Source organism: Protopterus annectens, chromosome 5.part0, assembly GCF_019279795.1.
Source record: "Protopterus annectens isolate FY-2018-M chromosome 5.part0, PAN1.0, whole genome shotgun sequence".
Classification (NCBI taxonomy): domain Eukaryota; kingdom Metazoa; phylum Chordata; order Ceratodontiformes; family Protopteridae; genus Protopterus; species Protopterus annectens.
The window spans coordinates 484410016-484431791 of NC_056735.1; the positions used below are offsets into that span (position 1 = coordinate 484410016).

Genomic DNA, 21776 nt, shown 5'->3' on the forward strand with positions numbered 1-21776 from the left:
GCATCTTGATGTAGAGGGCTGTAGGTTCTACTCCCACCACATGTAGATTTGTATTTTAAGGGGGTGGAGTGCTGCAGTCCTGAGTATGTCCTCCTTTGGATGAGATGCCTAGTAACTCTGAATTAGAAGTTATGTACTTTCCATAACGTTCCATCTGAGTAGGTGGATTCATTTGTCTGCAACCTGTGGGTATGGATCCGATATCGGATCCGAACCGGCATGGTTTATCCAGCTATGGATCCGAGCTCCTAGCTCCTCGCCTCACCCATAATGCCCTGCTCTCCCTACATGACCTCCGATCGAGTTTGCCCTGTACCAAATACCCTAACCAAAGGGTAACACATTCTATGCAGGAAACTGATAAGGCCAGGGGGATAGGAGGGCGGGATGGTTGCAGACAAATGAATCCACCTACTCAGATGGAACGTTATAGTAAGTACATAACTTCTAAATCTGAAGTAGGAGAATTCATTTGTCAGCAACCTGTGGGACAGAGTCCCCAGCTACCTGAGTCTTGGGCGGCCATCATGGAAGGATATTCCGGAGCACCGCGGAGCCAAAGGATGCTCTACCTCTAGACATGATATCCAGCTTGTAATGAGAAATAAAGGTATGAGATGAAGCCCAAGTGGCTGCTGAACAAATGTCATCCAGAGGAACCCTAGCCCTAAAGGCCGCTGAGGTAGAAACAGACCGGGTCGAATGGGCATGGACTCCCTCCGGTGCGGACCTTCCAGAAGCTTGGTAAGCTAATAGAATACACTGGGAAATCCAGCGTGACAAGAAGAATTTGGAAATTGGTTTACCCAGATTGAATTTGGCAAAGGAAATGAACAATTGGTTGGATTGCCTATGACCAGCTGTCCTGTTAAGATAAAAACGAAGCTGCCTGTGAACATCCAAGGAATGCAGCTTGTATTCACCCTTGTTCTGATATTTAGGAAAGAAAACAGGGAGGTTGATGGACTGATTAATGTTCGCTTCCGAAGCAACCTTAGGAAGAAAGGAGGGATTGGTCCTGAGGCACACCCGGTCCAGATGGAAGACCAAGTAAGGCGGTTTCATGGACAGGGCTTGAAGTTCAGAAACTCTCTTAGCTGAAGTAATGGCTACTAAAAATGCAGTCTTAAGAGACAAGAATTTTAGATCTACTGTGGCCGCAGGCTCGAGGGGGGGAGCGGTCAAGGCCCGAAGAACCAAAGAAAGATCCCACGGTGGAACCGTCTCCTTAACAGGGGGTCTAAGCAGAAAGGTGCCTTTTAGGAAGATTTTACATAACTTGGCAGACATAAGAGGCCCAGAGTCATGACCAACATGGTAATGAGAAATGGCCGCTAGCTGAACTTTGACCGTGGAACTACTGGCGCCATCATTAAAGAGAGTAGTACGGAAGTCTAGAACCAAAGGAAGGGGAACCGTGAAGGGATCTAGACCTTGCCGCTCCGCCCATATGGAGAAGCTCTTCCGTTTACTGCGGTAAACTTTTCTGGTAGAAGGTTTATGAGCCGCTACCAGAATGGCCTTAACTGGGGACGAGATACCGGGAGTCCTGATTAGGAGTGGAACTGGAGCAGCCAAGCAGTCAGCTTCAAGTTGTCCAGGTTCGGAGTTGGTAGGTTCGATGGGTGTGATATCAGATCCGGAATGGGATCTAGAATCCAAGGTGGATTCACTGAGTGAGACCTTAGGTAAGGGAACCAGATCTGTCGAGGCCAGAATGGGGCTATGAGGATCATTTTGCACCCCAACCGAGAGGCTTTCTGAAGTACCTGGAGCATCAGAGGCAGAGGGGGGTATGCGTAAAGAAGACCAGGAGGCCAAGCATGCACCAGAGTGTCTCTCGGGGAATCCCCTGGAGGTGGGATTAGAGCGAAAAAACTGTCGCACTTGGTGTTTAAGGGAGAAGCAAAGAGATCGCAACAAGGAGTCCCCCACTGTGCAAAGATACGTTTCACTACTTGAGCATTGAAAGACCACTCGTACGGGGAGAGAATGGTGCGACTGAGCTTGTCCGCAAGGATGTTGGACCAACCCGGGATATGCGTTGCGATGAGAAAGCAGTTGGTGGAGATCGCCCATTCCCACACTCTCATGGCTTCTCGACATAAAGGGTAAGACCTGGTCCCCCCCTGTTTGATGTACCAGACCACCGACATGTTGTCTGACTGAATCGCAATTGTTCCCAGGGGAAGAAAGGCTTGAAGTAGTTGCAACGCCAAGAGCACCACCCTCATCTCCAGAACATTGATATGCAGGGAGGTCTCTGAGTCGTTCCACGTGCCTTGGACCGTCCGGCCCGCAAAATGCCCCCCCCCCACCCGAGGCGGGAGGCGTCCGTGGTCACTGTGGCAAGAGGGGGAGATGCACAAAAGGGGAGGCCTCCATGGAGATCCGGGGAATGGAGCCACCACAAGAGAGACCGCTTGCAAGCCTTGCTGATTGCAATGGGATGATGCAGGGGGAGAGAAAGATATGACCATTCTACTTGAAGCGTCCACTGAAGTACCCGCATGTTCAAGTGGGCGAGTGGGAGAAGAGAAATCGCTGCCACCATAGAGCCTAGTGCCCTCAGGACCAATTCCGCCGGAACCGAGCTGGAGTGGAGGATGGCCCGCACCTGGAGTCGCAGATTCCGAATTCTGTCGGTTGTGAGAAAGGCCCTTAAATTCCTCGTGTCTAACCTGGCTCCTATGAATTCTATCAACTGAGTAGGGGCCAGGTTGGACTTTCCTACATTTACCGTGATGCCTAGCCGGGGAGCTAGGTGAAGAAAGGAATCTCTTGCCAGGGAAAGTAGATGCCTTGTTGGGGCGGTGAGAAGCCAGTCGTCCAGGTACGGAAAGACCTGCACCCCCTGAAGTCTCAGGTGGGCCGCAACCACTGCTAACACTTTGGTGAACACCCTGGGGGCTGTGGTGAGACCAAAGGGGAGGACCCTGAACTGGTAGTGACTGGCTCCCAGCCGGAAGAGAAGAAACCTCCTGGACCATCTGTCCATTAGTATGTGGTAGTACGCATCCTTGAGGTCTATAGAGCACATCCAGTGATTTTCTCCCAGAAGGGGGAGGATGGATTGTAAAGTGACCATTCGGTACTTCTCCTTGGGAACTGCCAGGTTGAATAGGGACAGGTCCAGAATGGGTCTTAGGTCCCCCGTCTTTTTTGGCGCTAAAAAGAACCTGGAGTAGAACCCTGATCCGATCTAGTCTGGGGGGACGGGCTGGATGGCTCTTTTCCTCAGCAGATAGCCAATTTCTGCTGAAGTGGCCTCCCTCTGATCGGGTGGAACGTCGGGGAGGGATTTTAGTTTTGGGACGTGAAGAAATGGGATTTTGTATCCTCTGGATATAATTCGGAGGACCCAACGGTCTGATGTTGTGGACTCCCATGCCACTAGGTGCTCCGAAAAACGTCCCCCGACTGCCTCCAGAGTGGAGCAGTCGGGCAACCCCTCAGCGTTGCTGCGTGGGCCATTCAGAGAAAGGTTCTCTGGACCCAAAATTCCTGGGAGCCCCTCTGCCCCTGGGGCGGCATCCTCCCTGTCCTCCTCTGCCATGGAAAGACTGGTTGTCCGGAGCGGGATGGGATTGTTGCGACTTCCGGAACCACATCTTCTTCTGGCCCTTTTGGTTCCTAGAGTAGGACCTCTGGGGCACAGAGAAGCGGACTCCGATGGCAGACAGCGTCTTCCTGTCCTTCTCGCTCTGGACCAAGGTGTCGCGAACCGTCTTGCCAAAAAGGGCAGAACCGTCAAAAGGGGCGTTTGCGAATGACGCCTTGAAGGGCTCTGTGAAATCGCAATGGTGGAGCCAGGCCTGGCATCTCGTGACTAGGCCTACTCCTGCAGCTCTAGCAGCCCCCTCGGTAGCATGGGAAAGTAACCGCATAGAGGTATTGGTCACAGAACAGAGAGTGGCCATACGGGTGAAGTGCAAAAGTTTGTCCTCCTCCGACATGGACTCGGGGGATGCAGCGTATTCTTTGATAAGATCGCGCTGCATCCTAATGACATGTGCCAGGTAGTTGAGCGCCCTCACTGAGAAGGTCGCTGAACTAAACATACGCTTCCCCAAGCGGTCCATCATCCGAGACTCCTTGCTCGGAGGATGAACTGAGGGACTCTCGAGCAAGTTCCCTCTTAGTGGCTGCTCTGTCAACATGGCATCTACCGGGGGTCCCTTGCTCCAGTGGGCACGGTCAGCAGGGGGGCTAAGAATCCTGTCCGGCCTCTTGGGGATTGGCTCCACGGTGTCCGGTTCCTTCCACGCCCTGGTGGTAATGAGGTCCACCAGGGGGTCGGCAGGAGGGGACACCCAAGAGGTAGATGGGCCCGCTTCAAATGCCTCCAAGAACACGGACTCGTCCGAGGAAGACTTTGGGGCAGACCACCCACCTCTTATATGAAGCATTTCCATGATGTCTCCAAAGGAGACATCCTCAGGGGGTGATCTTGGGGAGCCTTCCCCTTCCTCCAAGTCCGTGTCTTCAGTTAAAGACTCGGGGGAGTCTATGTGCCTCCTCTTACATGTGTGCTTGCGAGGTGCTTCCTTGGGGGGGGCTGTCTGAGGAGCCTTCGCAAGTGGTGTCCAGTTCCAAAGGAACTGCTTGGGGCAGTGAAACGGGCTGTCCCAGTGGCCGGGTGACGGAAGCCTGACCCAGAGCAGATGGAGTGCCGGATGGAGCCGAAGCAAGGGCCGGGGGTCCGGATGCCCTCAACAGAGCCCTCTCCACTACATCAAAAGCCAAAGGGGAGCCAGCCTCGACCAAAGGATCTGACAGTCGGCTCCCCCTCGGATCCGAGGAGTGGATCGGAGCTGGCGCCAAGCCCCTCGGATCCGAGGGACCAGTGCGCTCCGACACGGATGGCGCCGAAGGCACACTGAGTCCCTCGGATCCGAAGCTCAGACCAAGGCTCCGAGAGGTCGGATCTGACACACTCGAGGGCAGGGTCGGATCCGAAGTACCTAGTACTGTCGGCGCCGACCCACCCCCGGCTCCAAAACTGCCCGGCTCCGAGCGCTCCAAGCCCGGGTAGCAGGTCGGAGAAGGAGCTATGGGCTTGAAAAATGGGGTTGAGCTCCCCCCCGGTGGGGGGGGAGGCAGGAGCACTCCCATCTGCATCTGGGCCTGGATGAACCTTCGCATCATCCGGTCCAGATCAGCGTTGGAGAGACTATAGGTAGACCTCGATGAGGCTACCGAGGTAGGCCTTGAGTACCACCTCGATAGCCTCGAAGGAGATCGGGTCTCCTCCTCCTCAGGCCCCAGTGAAAAGGAAGGGGACCAGAGCCAAGGAGGAGGAAAGCCAGCAGCTAGAGAGGCCGGAGGAGAAGCCCGCTTAGCCGGTGGGGCCGAGACGGAGGTCTCGGCCCGCCGCTTGTGGTGCTTCTTTCTCCGGTCCTTCTTCCTGGCTTCCCTCTCCTCCGAACCCGTAGAGGGAGTTTGAATCCCGGGAGGAGGAGGGGGAGCAGGTAAGGCAGGAACCGCCGGAGCGGTAACTACCAACGGCGGAGGCCGAAGCCGAGTCCGGGGGCAAAAGTCCCGCCAAGACCAGCTTCGACCTCCGCTCCTTCAATGCCCTGGGGTTGAACCCTGCACAGATTGAACACCCAGAGGTGAGGTGTTCAACCCCAAGGCATCGAACGCACCGAGTGTGGCCATCAGCAGGGGATAGCTTATGGCCACACTCGGAGCATTTTGAAAAGATTGCCCTTGGGGCCTCAGACATTTTCATTAATCTACTTTTTTTTTTTGTTTTTTTTTTTAACAAAAAGAAAGTTAAAGAAAGTTAAATTAACCACTCACACAGAAGGCCCCAAAGAATCCACACGCACACAAGCTACGTACCAGCGAGGGGAGGGTACTACAAAGTTAACCAAATTAACAAAAAATTAGCTAAAAAGAGGGAAAACCTAAAACATTCACACAAATATTAATTTTCTGACAGAAAATTCCCTAGCAAACACCAAAAAAAGCACTTAGCTGACAGGAGCTCAAAATCCACCTGTCACCATGAACACGGCAAACTAGATCTGAGGTCATGTAGGGAGAGCAGGGCATTATGGGTGAGGGGAGGAGCTAGGAGCTTGGATCCATAGCTGGATAAACCATGCCGGTTCGGATCCGATATCGGATCCATACCCACAGGTTGCTGACAAATGAATTCTCCTACTTCAGATCCTGTGTTTCCGCTTGCCACTTATTCCTATTGCACTATACAAGCTTAGCATTTTTTAAAATGTAACATAGGCAATTTATTGTTTAAGGGCAGTAGGCACTGAATTTGCAGATGAAACACTGAAATATAAAGCTGTTTTCTAGCAACAACCTCTCCATTAGTTTCAGATCTCTTTAATGTGAAATTATTCAGATGATTTTTACTTCTGCAGAGATTGTGCATATTGACTGATATTGGTAGATTGTAATGATAGACGTTTAAGTGGCCTTTTATGGTTGAAATGTTCTGAACTGGGAAATTTGTCATTATTGGTTCATATGTTTTGTTTCATTGCTTAATGGAAAAAATGTTCAAAACTATAAAACACACTAAGTGGTGCTGTATTAACAAGGGATATAATTCAGTTATTGTATATTATAATTAATACAATTAGGAAGGTGAGTCAAAGCAGTTATGCATGATTCTGAAATGTGTGCAAAGGGCCTATGATTTGAAAACAGTCCAAATGTAAACTTAACTTGCCACTGGCCAGATGCATTTTCTTTGAATGTGGGTTTAAATGCTGTTTCAGTGCATGCAAGTTTCAAAGGTAGAGAAGTTTTAATGCTAAGTCTGTTTTCATTGTAAGGCTTTGTTTAAGTTTAGCAAATGTCTATCAGTGTTTGTGCTATAAAATAGGAGGTTACTAAGCTACTGGCCCTGAGGCCCTAAAATTTGAAATAAAAGTTGAAAATTAAAACCAAGTATCTGTAATCATTGTAGAAGTAATGCATAAAACAGTATGCACACAGAGAGTTTTGAACAGTGTTTATAGCAACTGGGGAGAAATAGCCAAGTAATGGGATACTGGAATGGCTGCGTGTGTGTTGGGGGGGGGGGGGGTTTGAAGGGGGTGGGGTTGGGGGCAGTGCTTTGAAGGGGATGGGGTTCGGGCGGTGCTCCGGGTTTGCACCCCCTGCAAAGAAATCCTGCGGGCTCCCTTGACAATGCCCCCTTGGGTATGTACCTAACCAGGCATATCCAACAAACGAACATCCACAGAGGTTCCTAACTAAAATACGGCACAGTGGTGCAGCGGCAGTGTTATCGTCTCACAGCAAACGGTTCTCCGGTTCGATTCTTGGCTGGGGTGCCTTCTGTGCATAGTCTGCATGTCCTCCCTGCATTTGTGGGTTTTCCTCCGGGTGCTCCGGTTTCCACCAACTTTCAAAGACATGAATCTGGAGCGTTTCTCTCCGGGCGCCTGCTGAAAATTGGCTTAGTTCCAAGTCGGACTTTCCCGGTTAAAAAATGTTAAATAAATAAAATAAATAAAAATAAAATACAAGGTGTAAGCAATAGGTCCTATCCAGACCACCTCAGGGCCCTATTCTTGTATGGTGTCTTACAGGCTGTTGAGGGAAGATCTATGCCTGGCATACAAAACATTGTCAGACACCACTCTGATGGATCTCCTGCATATTCACAAATCAAACAGCACCAGACTTACCCCCTCTAAAGACTTAAACCTTGCCTGTGATATAAATAAGATATGCTAGAGAGACAAGTATGCATCCCAGAGATGACCCCTTCTCTCAAACAGGCTCCCCATCCATGTGAAGTAGAGCTCCTTCCTAACACAATTCAAGTGTAACTTAGGCAACTGGATGGGGAGCAGGAAATTTATCCTTGGTTTGGCACCTATGTTTCTAATTGACACAGGCACTCTGGAAATATTTCATCTCCCCGGCCCCTGACTGTAAGCGTTTCATCTCTCAAGCTCCTCTTACATTTATCAAGGGAATCAACATGTTAGAGATTTAGGATGCATGACTAGGCCTAAAAAGGCCACTGTGGTCATTAGTCTAGTAAACACCTATGAACCTATTACAGGGGTAAACATTTTGTGAATACCCTTGGAGCTATAAAAATACCAAAGGAAAAAATAGAACATTATAAATGAAATTCTAAAACAAAAAATCTTTAAGAATTTTCTGTGGTCTGGATGAACAGGAATGTGAAGATAGAAGTCAATGAGGTAACCAGAAATGTTGGAAAGAGAAATCATTGGAAGGAGACTATAGAAATAATATCTTGAATATTCAGAATCGTAGGAAAGTGTTCAGGACAGACAAATCCAAACTGGGTCTCCATGCTCTCTCTTTTCTTGGAACAAGGAATAAACTTGAATAGAGCCCACAGCCTTTTTGGTGATGTGGAACTAATTATATGATTCACTGATGGAACAGATCTTGTAAGACTGGCAAAACAAGATTTTCTTGGTTTGGGGAAAACTGAGGAATCCCAGAAGAATTCAGGGAAAGGTTCTAAGTTACACTGTAGCCCTTCTGAATTATGCTGAGAATCCACTTGTCTGATGTTAATCGATACATTTGATGGCTTGTCAGTAAAGGAGCCTTCAGGTCCACTGAAATATAATTTAGGTTTCTCATGCTACTTCTTTATACAGAGGTTTTTACAGTTTTTGCTCTGATTTTTGGTCCTTGTGAAAAAAGGGTCCTTCTTTAGAGGGTTAATTTCTCTGGAATTTTGGCACACAGTAGAGGAAAAATGTGTTTAAAATCTTGCATGATTTTCCTCTAAGTTTTTGAAAATTTCAGCAGAAGCTGGACCAAAAGGATTATTTTTGTCAGAGGTGCATCCAGCAATTTTGGCTTGACATCATCAGGCAATGATTCCAGTCTTATCCATTTATACCTTCTTAAAACAGAACCACTTGCTGCAGCCCTTGAAGAGGCATCTGCAGCATTGTAATCACACTATTAAATGTCTTGCAAACTGAGTAGCAAAGTTAAGCAAAGGCAATAAGAAAGATTTGCTATCAAAGTCAGGAATGTCTGAAATTAGCTTCATCATATTATCAAAAATGAACAGAAGAAACCTAATCATATAACTTTGGCAGTTAATGGCATGGAAAGGAAGTATAGGAGAGATGTACACTTTCTTTCCTTACCCGTCAATCACCCTACTATTCTTGTCATTAGATAAGGTATTAGTAGAGAGTAAAAGTTTAGTGACTTTCTCAAACTCAACAGAAATGACAACAGCATCTGAGAAAGGATTTTTGTAGAGAAATGTATGGGTGTCTGAGACTTTGTAAAACTTACTGTGACTAAGGAGTCAAACAACTAGACACGAAATTTCATACAAAGCATCCAGTTTGGAAGGGATGACTGAAGGCCAAGGAACATTCACATTTAACAATTGGTGGAACCTTTTTTGCATTTCCAGAATTTGCTTCTATTCCCACCAGAAACGTGCATCTCCTTTATAATAGCGTCATCAAAATCAGAAATTACCATCCAAAGATTCCACCTTCCTGGACTTGCCAGCCGTCTAATCAGTCGGATGGGAGATGCCAACAAGCTGCTCCCTGTTGGCCTCCAGACAGGTCACAATAGTGTGAGTACAGACAGAAGCCAAACAGGCCAGCGGCTCATCATGTGCATTGACTGAGACCTCCATCTCTGACCAGAAACCTCCAAAGGTTTAGGTTTTCTTCACTTTCTTTTGCAGCTACTGAGAAACTTCCAAAAGAGATGACATGGAGGTCATCCTACCATACACAAGCTTCTTAAGTTTCTGGTTCTCTAAATGTATTTTCAAAGAAACTAAGCTACTTTGGATTGTCTTCAGGACAAAAAAAAAACTTACAGATGACTCACTACCTAAAGTTTTGGCAGGACTTGAGCAGAACAAACACTTAGAAAGATTATATTTGTAGGGGTCTGCATAATACAATCATAGTTGCATCTCCTTGCTGACATAAAAAAAAGACAAAATGGTCAAAGTTAGTAAAACAGGAAGGGTACCCAATGGGGATATTTATCTGCTCACAATGACTGGAAAATGGCACAGACCATACAGCTGACAAACCCAGTAGACAGATGTAGTCATTCTTTTCAAGCTGGTGGCAAGAAAGGTCTGAGAAACTTTTCAGCTTACATGTCCCTTATGTACTAGCACATAGTCTCATGCATAGGTCATACATCAGATGTACACAGTGAGAGGAAAAGCACCCAAGCTTTGTTATACTGGCCTGAAGTATGGTATTGCTGGCAGGAAACCTCATACCTCTGAGTAATACTGCAACAGTAATCAAATAAATGACATCAGAAGTTACAGCTGCCATCTTTTGCTTAGCAGAGAAAAGAAGCACAATTGCCAGCAGGATGGAAGGCAAACTTCATTCACCCTCCTCAAAAGCACATTAAAAAAGCACAGTACAAAAATACTGCTCCAAAGTCATCAGGACAGCAGGAGTCTGCAGGTATGCGTATCCATTCATGTGCTCATATGCATCAAAGTGCCCCATAGATGTAAGTACTGGCAAGACGCAAAACTTCATTAACCATAATACACTGCACAGTTGTTGGCATGCTCTTGTCCCATACATGAGAAGTACATTGTGAAGCTGTGCCATGCTACCGAAGATGGAGGCAAAAGACTACAGGGGCAAAAATTTCCGAGATACAAAAAAAGAAGTTATGTACTTACCATAACGTTCTATGTTGAGTTGTTCATCTCGCCTCCATTCTTGCACATGGGTTCGGAGCCAATCCATCTGCTCCGAGTTGGCTGCTTTCACAAGCTCAAGGTTTTAGAGTAGCTCGAGGCCAAGTCCCTATCCCATGATGCTCTCTGTCTCACTTCAGATCTAGTTTGCTGATCCCAGCATGTAAAAACATAATAATACATAAATGGCACTCTAGCTGGTGTAAAAAACCTAGAACAACACCCACCAGGCCACAAGTCTTACTCGTTCTTCGAGAAACCTGGAGGGGGAAGCCGGGTGGGAATGTAAGAATGAAGGTGAGATGAACAACTCACATGGAATGTTATGGTAAGTACAGAACTTCTATATGTGAAGTTATTCAATCTCGTCATTCATTTTTACACATATGTAGAGTCCCAAGCATGGCTCAGGGGAGTATATTCCTGAGGACAGTGGAACCAAAGGAAGCCCTGCCCCTGGAGGCCCTATCTACTTTGTAATGCGTGATGAAGGTATGCAGCTTAGACCAAGTGGCAGCTGCACATATAGTGTCCAAAGGCAGCCTAGCCGCATAAACTGAGGAAGTAGAAACAGCCCTAGTGGAATGCGCTTTCATGCAATGTTCTAATGGTTGATTCACTGAGGAATATGTCAATTTTATGCAGTCAGTTAACCATTTGGAAAGTGTAACTTTGGATACTTTTAGCCCTTTTCTTAGTGTCAGCATGAGAAACAAAGAGCTGTTCTGATTTTCTAAATTCTTTTGTTCTGTCCAAATAGTCTTAATTACCTGTGAACATCAAGCTTATGCAACATATACTCCAACTTATTAGAATGGTTGCTGAAGAAAACTGGGAGTTCAATAGTTTGATTCAGGTTAGTTTTGGAACACACCTTTAGAAGGAAGGAAGAAAGGAAGGGTTAGTCCTCAGTGACACTCTGTCGGGATGAAACACCAAATATGGGGGTTTGATAGATAGGGCCTGAAGTTCGAACACTCTACACGCTGAGGTAACAGCTACCAACCAAGAAAATTGTTTTCCAAGAGAGAAATTTTAAATAGCAGGATGATGCAGGCTCAAAAGGAGGAAGAATAATCCATGACAACACAAAATTCAGATTCCAGGGAGTAAAAGGTTGTCTAACAGGCGGTCTAAGATGTATGGTACCCTTTAAGAAGGCCCTACATAGTCTGTGAGACATTAGGTTAGAACCTTCAGATCCGAGGTGAAAATTCTAAATTGCAGCCAACTGAACTCTTATAGTGGCAGCTGCAGCACCTTCATGAAAAGCTTAGTCAGGAATTCCAAAATGCTAGCAATTGGGGCGACATAAGGGTCAATATTATTTTGGGAAGCCCAAAAAGCAAATCGCTTCCATTTGCTGGTGTACAACTTTCTGGTGGAAGCTTTATGAGATGATACAAGAATATCCTGTACCTCCTAGGAAAAATCGTGTGACCTGGCTAAGTTGGGAATAGGAGCAGCCAAGCTGTCAATCTGAGGGAATGAAGAGAAGGATGAAGGGCCCCTGACAAATGTATCAGTAAATCTGGAACTGGGTCCAGAATCCAAGGTTCCTCCAGTTGGTAGAGTCGAAGGGAGGGAAACCAAATCTGTTGAGGCCAAAACGGGGCTATTAAAATTACAGTCCTCCCCAGGGCTTTGGCTTTCTGCAAGAATTTCGGAATCAGGGGAGTTGGTGGAAAGGCATATAGGAATCCCAGGGTCCAATCATGTACGAGCGAGTCCCTTGGGCTGTCCCCTGGTGGGGGATTCAGGGCAAAATAGCTTCTGCATTTGGCATTCATAGGGAATGCAAACAGGTCACAGCAAGGCTGGCCCCATCTGTGGAAAATCATCTCCTCAACCTCGTCTTTGAGGGACCACTCATGCGGCATCAGAATGGCTCTGCTCTGTTTGTCCGTGATCACGTTGGATTACCCCGGGATGTGCATTGCTATCATAAAGCGCCCAGTGGATACAGCCCACTGCCAAATTCTCAAGGCCTCTCAACATAAGGGGTAAGTCTTGGTTCACCCTTTTTTGTTGATATACAAGACCACAGACATGTTGTTGGTCTGGATCGCAATCGTCCCCAGAGGTAGAGAGTCGTGGAAGTGCCGCAATGCCAAAAGCACCACTCTCAAGTCCAGGACACTGATGTGCAGCTGTGACTCTGTCTCTGACCAGGTGCCTTGGGCTGTTCTTCCCTGAAAAAGCCCCCCCACCCTATCAGAGAAGCGTCTGTGGTCACTGTGGCTGATGGCAGGGGAAGAACAAATGGGCGACCTACTGTTACCTGATGGCTGGTCAACCACGAAAGATCCTTTCTGCAAGAATCTGTAATCATAATCAAGAATGACATCGGAAGTTGTTGGTATGACCACTGGGTGAAGAGCAACCATTGAAATATTCTCGTGCATAGGAACTGCTATGAGCGTTGCTGCCATGGTACCTAGTAGTTTCAACACTTGAGAGCTGGTACTTCTTTTCTCGTCAGAATGTCTGATACCTGTTTTCAAAGAGTGACTATTCTGTCCAGTGGCAATTTTACCATGGCGGTGGTGGTGTCTAAGTCTGCTCCGATAAAGGAGATACGCTGCAATGGTGATAACACAGACTTGTCGAAATTTATCGTTATCCCTAACTGAGAGCACAGATTGAGAGTGTGATCCCTGGATAGAATTAGTTGATGCCTGGAGGTGGCGGAAAGGAGCCAGTCATCCAGATACAGTAACACTCGGAATCCTAGACACCTCAGGTAATCCGTAACCACTGCCATGCATTTGGTAAACACTTTGGGGGCTGTTGTGAGACCAAAGGGCAGTGCTCGAAACTGATAGTAACTGGCTCCCAGCCGGAAATTCAAGTGATCTCTGGATGGTCCGGCCATTTTGATATGATAGTATGCATCCTTGACATCTATAGAGCACATCCAATCACCCATTCCTAGGAACGGAAGAATTGATTGAAGCATGACCATCTGGAACTTCTCCTTTACAAAGGCGTTGAGTCGGCTGAGGTCCAAGATGGGCCTCCAGTTCCCTGTTTTCTTTGGCACTAAAAAGAACCTGGAGTAGGTTCTGGATCCTATCTGGTCTGCTGGGACTGGCTGGATGACTATCTTTTCCTGCAGTCTTTCAATTTCTATGGCCGCCTGATCCCTGAGACTGGGTGGAACATCTGAGATTTTTCTTTGCACAGGTGGAGGTTCTGAGAATGGAATGATATAACCTCTGGTAACAATTCTTTGTACCCACAGATCTTTTGTAAATTCTAGCCAGGCATCTGAATACAAAGACAAGTGACCCCCGACTGCCTCCAGAGTAGGACAGTTGGCCCTCCTTTCAGGAGCGCTGGTAGGGCTTACCAAAGAACTGATCCCTGTCACCCTGATTTTGCACACCCCCTCCTGCCGCCTGGGCGGCATCTTCCATTATTACCCCATGCTCTGCCCCTGGAGGGGGGGGGTTCACTACGTGTGTTCTGAAAAGCTCCTTGTGACTTCCAGAACCACATTTTTCCTCCCTTTTGCCTTTTGGGGTATGGTCTAGCAGAGTGGAAAAACAGACTCCTATGGCAGATAGAGTCTTTCCATCTTGCTCACACCTAGTGAGGGTCTCCTTGACTTTGGGCCTGAAAAGGGACGAGCCATCAAATGGGGTATTAACGAAGGAAGACTTGAAGGTTTCCGCAAAGGAGCAAAAGCGCATCCAGGAATGTCTCCAAAGAGCTATTAATGAACCCACTAACCGACTCATAAGAAATGAGACGCATGGACGAGTTAACTATGGAATTAAGGGTATTAAGCTGGGCTGTCACCTTATCAGAGACACCTCCATCTGTACTACCCTGCCAAGTATCTCCAAGCTCTTTTAGGAGATCTCTTTGAAGATGGGTAAAATGTGTCAAGTAGTTGAATGATCGCATAGCAAAAGTCACAGAACTAAAGATGCATTTCCCATACCTGTCCATAGTCCTGGAATCTCTATTAGAAGGATGGACAGTAGAAGAGGTTTCAGACATGTCTTTCTTGGTGGCTGCCCCCACCACCATGGCATCAACAGGCACTCCCTTGGTGAGGAGCATTTTGTCTTGGGGTGACGTAATAAATTTGTTGGGACTCCGAGGGACAGGTTCCACAGTATCAGGCGATTCCCATGCCCTTCGAGCAACCAATGCCATTAGTTCATAGAAGGGCTGAGTCACCCAGGACGTGGAGGGTTGAGACTCAAAGGCCTTCAGGAGCACCGACTCATCAGTAGGGCTAACGGACTGCCAGTCACCCCTCTGCTTAAAAACTTCAAGGATATCAGAAAAGGAGATAACCTCCGAGGGGACTGTGGGGACCCTTCTGACTCCTCTAAGTCGGTGTCTGATGTAATAGACTCCTGCGGGGAGTCCAAATGCCTCCTCTTGCAAAGCTTCTTCCTGGGAACTTTATCAGTGGGGGCTTCTGATGAGGGTCTCAGTAGAACACGGGTCACCCAATGGGGCTACCTAAGGCTCTGGGTCTCGACTCTTTACAGGGACCTGGGATGTAGAGGCAGAAAGCGGCACTTTAGGGGAGGAGGAGGAAGGCCCTGATGACACTGGAGTCATGGAAGACATAACCCTCCTTATAGCAATCGAAGGCTCTACTGCTCCGACACAAGGAAGCAGCCAGTTCCAAAGAAGACAGCAACCTCCCCAGTGCCAAAACAGTGGGCTCAGACCCAGAGGAAGGAGCCGAGTTCATCAGCGCCAAAGCTCCGAGTGGAAGGGTCGGAACTGACACATCTGTTCGACTCTCCTCCCCCGGAGCCGACCAGAGAGTGTCGGCTCCCAGGCTTCTCGAATGGCACCGATGTAGTCTGAGTTGACGGAGCCGATAGCACTGGAACAGGTCTCGGCTCCGAAGAATCCACAATCATCAGTTCCCCCTCCCCTGGCTCCGAAGGCCCGGCTCGGCTCGGAGGAGGAGTAGACACAGCATGTAAAATGGTCTTCAGCTCTGAAAATGGTTGGGTTGTAGCCGATAATAATTTGGCTACTGCCGGGTTCTCCAGAATCCTCTGCACCACTCGGTCCACATCCACATTGGAGAGGGTTCTCAGAAAACAAGTCGAAGGTGTCAGACACGTCACCAACTGAAAAATGGGTGTCCTCAAGGTTTCAGAGACCGGCTCCAATACCATGGACTGGCTCCGAAACACCGGCTCGGTGCATGGCGCTGAAGACTGCAGAACCGGTGACCACACCTTAACAGCAAGGCTTGGAGCCAACGACTTAGGCTCCGATGAAGCTTTAGATGACTTGGAGCCTGGTCAGCCTTGTCCAAAGACTCCTGGAAATCTGGTTTCAGCAAGCCCCTGTCCACCAGTTTTCTCCTACGCTCCAGTAACACCCTGCTGATAAAAGAGTGGCAAATGGAGCTCCTGGAGATGGAGTGCCCCCAAACAGTAAACACAACTGACATGCAAGTCAGTTATGGACATTTTCTGCCCGCACTTACGACATTTTTTAAATCCGGACTTTTGTTTCTCTTTCTGATCAGCCATATCAAAAGCAAAAATTATATGCACCAGTCAGAACAGCAAATGTATATAAAGCTATGCAAACCACACAAGAAAAGGTCCAATCTAATATTAGCTAATAACACAGCACACACAGCAAACGTGAAGCAGAAATCTACAGTACTATTATATATATATGTATATATATATGTATATATATATATATATATATATATATATATATATATATATATATATATCACGCTAACTACAACTTATCTAACTTTCTAAAGTCTCTACTTTCATAAAGTTATAACAGGATAAGGAAAACAATGTTTTAACAACCAACATAAAAACATGGCCAACAGGCCTAAAAGCAGCTGCTCTTGAAAAACGAAATTTTTGTCAAATACGACAAGGACAAAGCCTAAATGCAAAACTAAGGCTAACTAGCCAAAAACACACTATTTTAGAGAAGACTGCAAAAAATTAGCTATCTAGATTTTAAGAAATGCAAGAATACTGGCCCGAGCTCTCTCTCGACCTCCGATCTGTTGCAGCAGCAAACTAGATCTGAGGTGAGACAGAGAGCATCATGGAATAGGGACTTGGCCTCGAGTTACTCTAAAACCTTGAGCTTGTGAAAGCGACCGACTCAGAGCTGATGGATCGGCCCCGAACCCATGTGCAAGAATGAATGGCGAGATTGAACAACTTCACATCAGTTATTTAAAAAAACAAGCAAGTTTTTTAATAACATAAATGTACAATAGCAATAACCAACAACAGCATTTAATAATTGCAGTAATCAACAGCTGGGTGTGGGCAATGCACTTTTACTTACAGCTGACTTACTAATTTCATCACTCAGGCTTTGACTTTGTGATCAGATCTCCTCAGCCATGCATAAGCCAACAATTGCACACACTTGATTATTGCTAAATAATGCATACCCCACGAGGTAAGAGTTATGAATGGCTTTACTCCCTAATCATTCAGGTGTTTGACCCCGAAAGCTTCAAATCTAGATAGATGTATTTGACCGACAGGGCTATAAACCTAGACAGTCAGTCCTCACAGTTAAGGCTATTAGCACACTGCCAACACATATTCAAATATTTATGAGTTTACAGCAAAATTTTTAATTTTCTACACTGAGCTGATGTTCCTCACATTACTTCACATTAAGTCACTCACAAATATATATGAATCTTCCTACTATAGTTCGAACCATTTAATTGCAAATAAAATAGTCCTGCTACCTTTGCTGAGTAAAATCGTACTCCCTACTCCAAACTGGAGCAAAGGAAATCAACTTATTCAAGTTTCAATTCTTCAACAGATTTCATACTTCACCTACACAAGGACAAAGTTTTCATCTGCTATGGTATAAGCATAATGTTATGATTTCTGACCCCTAACTTTTGCTTTGCCGCAGCTAGATTTCCTAAATTTCTTCATACAGTCAGACCTGTTTATGGGCACATTCCTTATTAACTAAATAAACTAAACGTATACAAAGATTCGCTCTCTACTAACTGTTAAGGATCAGGTATAGGAATATTTACCACTGTAAAAAAAAATGCTCTATTTCTAGCCCTCTACTATGATTTTTAAAGATCAGTGCAATGATGTTAATGCTCAGAGGTTAACAGATATTCACAAAGGTTTATAGTTTTAGTTTCACAAGCCCTGCCATAATGACATCAGCTCCACAGTATAACAAAGTTTGCCTCGGAAAACAATAGAATCCTTCTGCACAAAACAAACCACCTTTGTGTCTCTTATCGTCTCATTATATTATCATGTGTTCATTGCTGTGATCCAAATCACTGTAATCAACCTCTTTTCACTGTTCAAGTAAACAAATACAAATAAAACAGTTGAAATATTTAGCATGCCAAAAGTGGATTTATAATCACATGTTGAAGAGCAAATGCACATATTTACTGCGGTATACACATATGTATATACAATAACTGTAGTAAACAAAGTCACAGCTCCATACTCCTTTTGTTAACACTGGCACAAACGGTTCTATTCTCAGTGCAAAGAAGGTCATTATGATTACACATTAAGACATTATACAAACATTATTCTTGCTGAATTCATAACGTACCTGGAGCTGATCCATGATTCTTGATTTCAATTTCTTTGTAGATAACTTTACTGTTTGCAATAACAGTACCAAAGTCAACTTCTGGCTGGATCTCAAGATAACAGGAAGGAGCAAACTGTAAGAAAAGCTGCATTTTTTTACAAAGCAAAGATATCAACAGATTGAAATTGCTCTCCTGGTAACAATCCAAAACTAAAACTTACACCAAAATGTGTGTTTCTGAAGGGTACAGTGATATTATTACTGTTCCAAAGAAAATGCAGATACTTTAAAAACAAGAATAAAATGCTAAGGACTTCTTTAACATTTAAAATAACAGTTCAGGTCAACACTCCCTGAACGTCCAAGTTGTATTATGTTCTGTAAAACATTTCATTTCTACATTTAAGGAAAGAGAAAACTACTGCCAAACTACACTGACCTCTCTGTAAAAAAAAAGTCTGCATCTGTACTTCAACCACAAATTATCACTAAACCCCAGTAAGAAGCAACAGAGGGAAGGAACTAGATACACCTTGCATTGCAGATATAACTTATTTTGCAAGAGCTTATGAAAGCAAGTATATTTTCCTTGTTTTAATAATTTTTTAGACACCATCAGTACTCTTATGACCATCAAGCCCCATCCATGTACTACAGGTGCATTCATTCTTCCTGACCCCCAGCAAACCTGGGCAAAAGGAAACAAAAAAGAACTGGGGAATGAGGCCATTGTCCAGAAGGGTTAGGAGTTTATAAATCTCCCAATGGGCTTGAACTTCTTGGTAGGTTCATGACCAAGACTTTGTCAAAACTCTTCCCCAGGAAGAGCCAGATTCAGTCACTCTCTTTCATTTTTCTCCAGCTGGCTTCTTCCAGCATTCAGATCACCGATTAAAGCTTTGTCAACTAAGACGTAGTGAGGGGCAGGCAAACTTTACCTTTGAATTTTTCTCTGCTTGGACCAAATCAGTGTTCCCAGCTAAAATGATAAACATTCTATTGTCTGTCACTTAAAAAAAAGTACACAAACCAGTGAAGAGGTCTTTTTCATCTTCAATATTCAGAAGACCTGCGCTGAAAAATGAAGTTATGTATCTACCATAACGTTCCATGTTTGTTGTCCTTCATCTCACCTTCCTTCTTGCTGGTTGGGTTCGGAGATGCTCCTCGGCTCCAACTTGGCCAATTTACTATAGCTCGAGAGCTTTTACTGGTACGAGGCTAACCCTTATCCCAACATGCCTAGCAGTAGCTACCCAGATCTCATTTGTAATAGTCCACACTAGACACACATAGTAAAAAAACTAATTTTTTAAGCTCTTAAACATTTAAGATAAGAAGGAAAGAGGAAAAACAAGGCATGGTTAACTAACCTGGTATATCAGCAGGAAATTCAGCCAGTGTAACCAATCATGGAACTCCTCTCGAACATCCAGGAAGGGGGGAGGAGGGGGACGCAAGAAGGAAGGCGAGATGGACAACAAACATGGAAAGTTATGGTAGGTACATAACTTCTTTATGTTATGTTGTCCCATATCACCTTCATTCTTGCTGGCTGGGACCATGTCCTCAGCACCTGGTTCTTGGATGGCTCACTGGAACAAACTCTATTCCAGGCGACCACATCCACATTGTAATGAGTGATAAAGGTATGAAGATTTGCCCATGTTGCTGCTGCACAGATTGACTCTAAAGACAATTTAGCTTGGAAGGCAACAGAGGTGGCTAAGGTTTGGTTGAATGTTCTCTGGCCCTCCCTGGAAGCGTCTTTTTACGCAAAACATATGAATAACCGATTGTGTCCGACAGCCATTTTGATAAGGTCACTTTTGAAACTGGAAAACCTTGTTTATTGTCAGCAAAGGATACAAACAATTGGTTTGATTTTCTAAGGTCTTTGGTCCTGTGTAAATAAAAATGTAATTGCCTGTGAACATCCAATTGGTGGAGTCTATACTCTGCCTTGTTGCCGTAATTGAGGAAGAACATAGGAAGCTCAATGGACTGCTTTAAGTTATACTCTGAACATACCTTTGGCAAGAAGGAAGGATTGGTCCTAAGAGAGACTCTATCTTCATAAAAAATGACATACAGTGAGCAAATAGACAAAGCATGTAATTCAGAAACCAGTCTAGCTGGGGTTATAGCAACCAAGAAGACGGTTTTCCAAGATAGAAATTTCAGGGGACAAGATGCTGCTGGTTCAAAAGGTGGAAGAACCATATAAGCTAAAACCAGGTATAAGTCCCGGGGGGGGGGGGTTCTCTTACCAGGGGCCGTAAAAGGGTTGTACCTTGTAAGAATGCTCTGCACAACTTATGGGACATGATGCTAGAACCCAAGTCTCCTACATGAAAATTGAAGATGGCAGCTAGTTGGACCCTAATAGTAGCTGCAGCTGCCCCTGTGAGGTTGCCACATTCTTTAGACAGTCCGTCCCAGATAATGCCCCCCCATCCTATCTGGGAGGTGTCCGTGGTCACTGTGGCTACTGGATGGGGGTCTAGAAAGGGTCTGCCCAGAGTCACCTGGAGAAAGACAAGCCACCACACTAAGTCCTTTTTGCAAGTTTCCATGATCAAGATCATGTGCGACATTGGTAAATCCTGGAAAGACCACTGAGCGAAAAGAAGCCACTGCAGAATCTGCATGTGGATGCGTGCCAAAGGAACTAGCGTAATTGCAGCAGCCATTGAGCCCAAGACTTGTAAAACTTCTCTTGCCTGAACTCGTCTTCTTTATGAGAAACGAAACCTGCTGAGGAATGGCTGACACCCTGTCTTGAGCAGGTTTTGCTATCATGCATATTGTATGCAAGTCTGCCCCTATAAAGGTAATAGATTGACAAGGCAAAAAGGCAGACTTTTCTTAGTTTATGGTGATGCCCAGCTGGGAACAAGTTTGGATTGTGTAGTCCTGTGCTTTGATCAGTTGATGCTCGGTGGTAGCAGTGAGGAGCCAGTCGTCTAGATATGGAAACACCTGGAATCCTAGACACCTCAAGTGAGCCATGACCACTGCCATACACTTGGTGAACACCCTGGGGGCTGTGGTGATACCAAAGGGCAGGGCTCTGAAATGATAATGACTGGCTCCCAGCTGGAAGCATAGGAATCTCTTGGATTGCCTGTCCATTTTTATGTGGTAGTACACGTCCTGAAGATCTATGGAGCACATCCAATTGTCCTGACCCAAGAAGGGAAGAATGGACTGCAGTGTTACCACCCAGAACTTTGACTTTTTTAGCTTGCTGAGATCCAAAATGGGTCTCCAGTCCCCTGTCTTTTTGGGGGCTGAAAAGAACCTTGAGTAAGTTCTGGATCTGATTTGGTCTGCGGGGACTTCTTGGATGGCTCTTTTTTCTAGCAATCTTTGTACCTCTAGGATTGCGTAATCCCAAAGATTGGGCAGAACATCTGTGATAGAACATTTTTCTTTTGAGGGGGTTAACTGAGAAAAAGAAATTTTGTAGGCCCTGGATATTATCGACAGTACCCATGTTTCT

General features: G+C 45.7%; 1 protein-coding gene across 1 annotated transcript in view; it reads right to left on the bottom strand.

The window, feature by feature from the left end:
* The window catches only part of CFAP47 (cilia and flagella associated protein 47), a 7413452-nt gene that overhangs the window by 7076842 nt on the left and 314834 nt on the right, over positions 1-21776 (bottom strand). The window contains exon 2 of the mRNA XM_044071840.1: positions 18290-18416. Within this exon, the coding sequence (XP_043927775.1) occupies positions 18290-18416 (127 nt within the window). The remainder of the gene's footprint in view (positions 1-18289; positions 18417-21776) is intronic.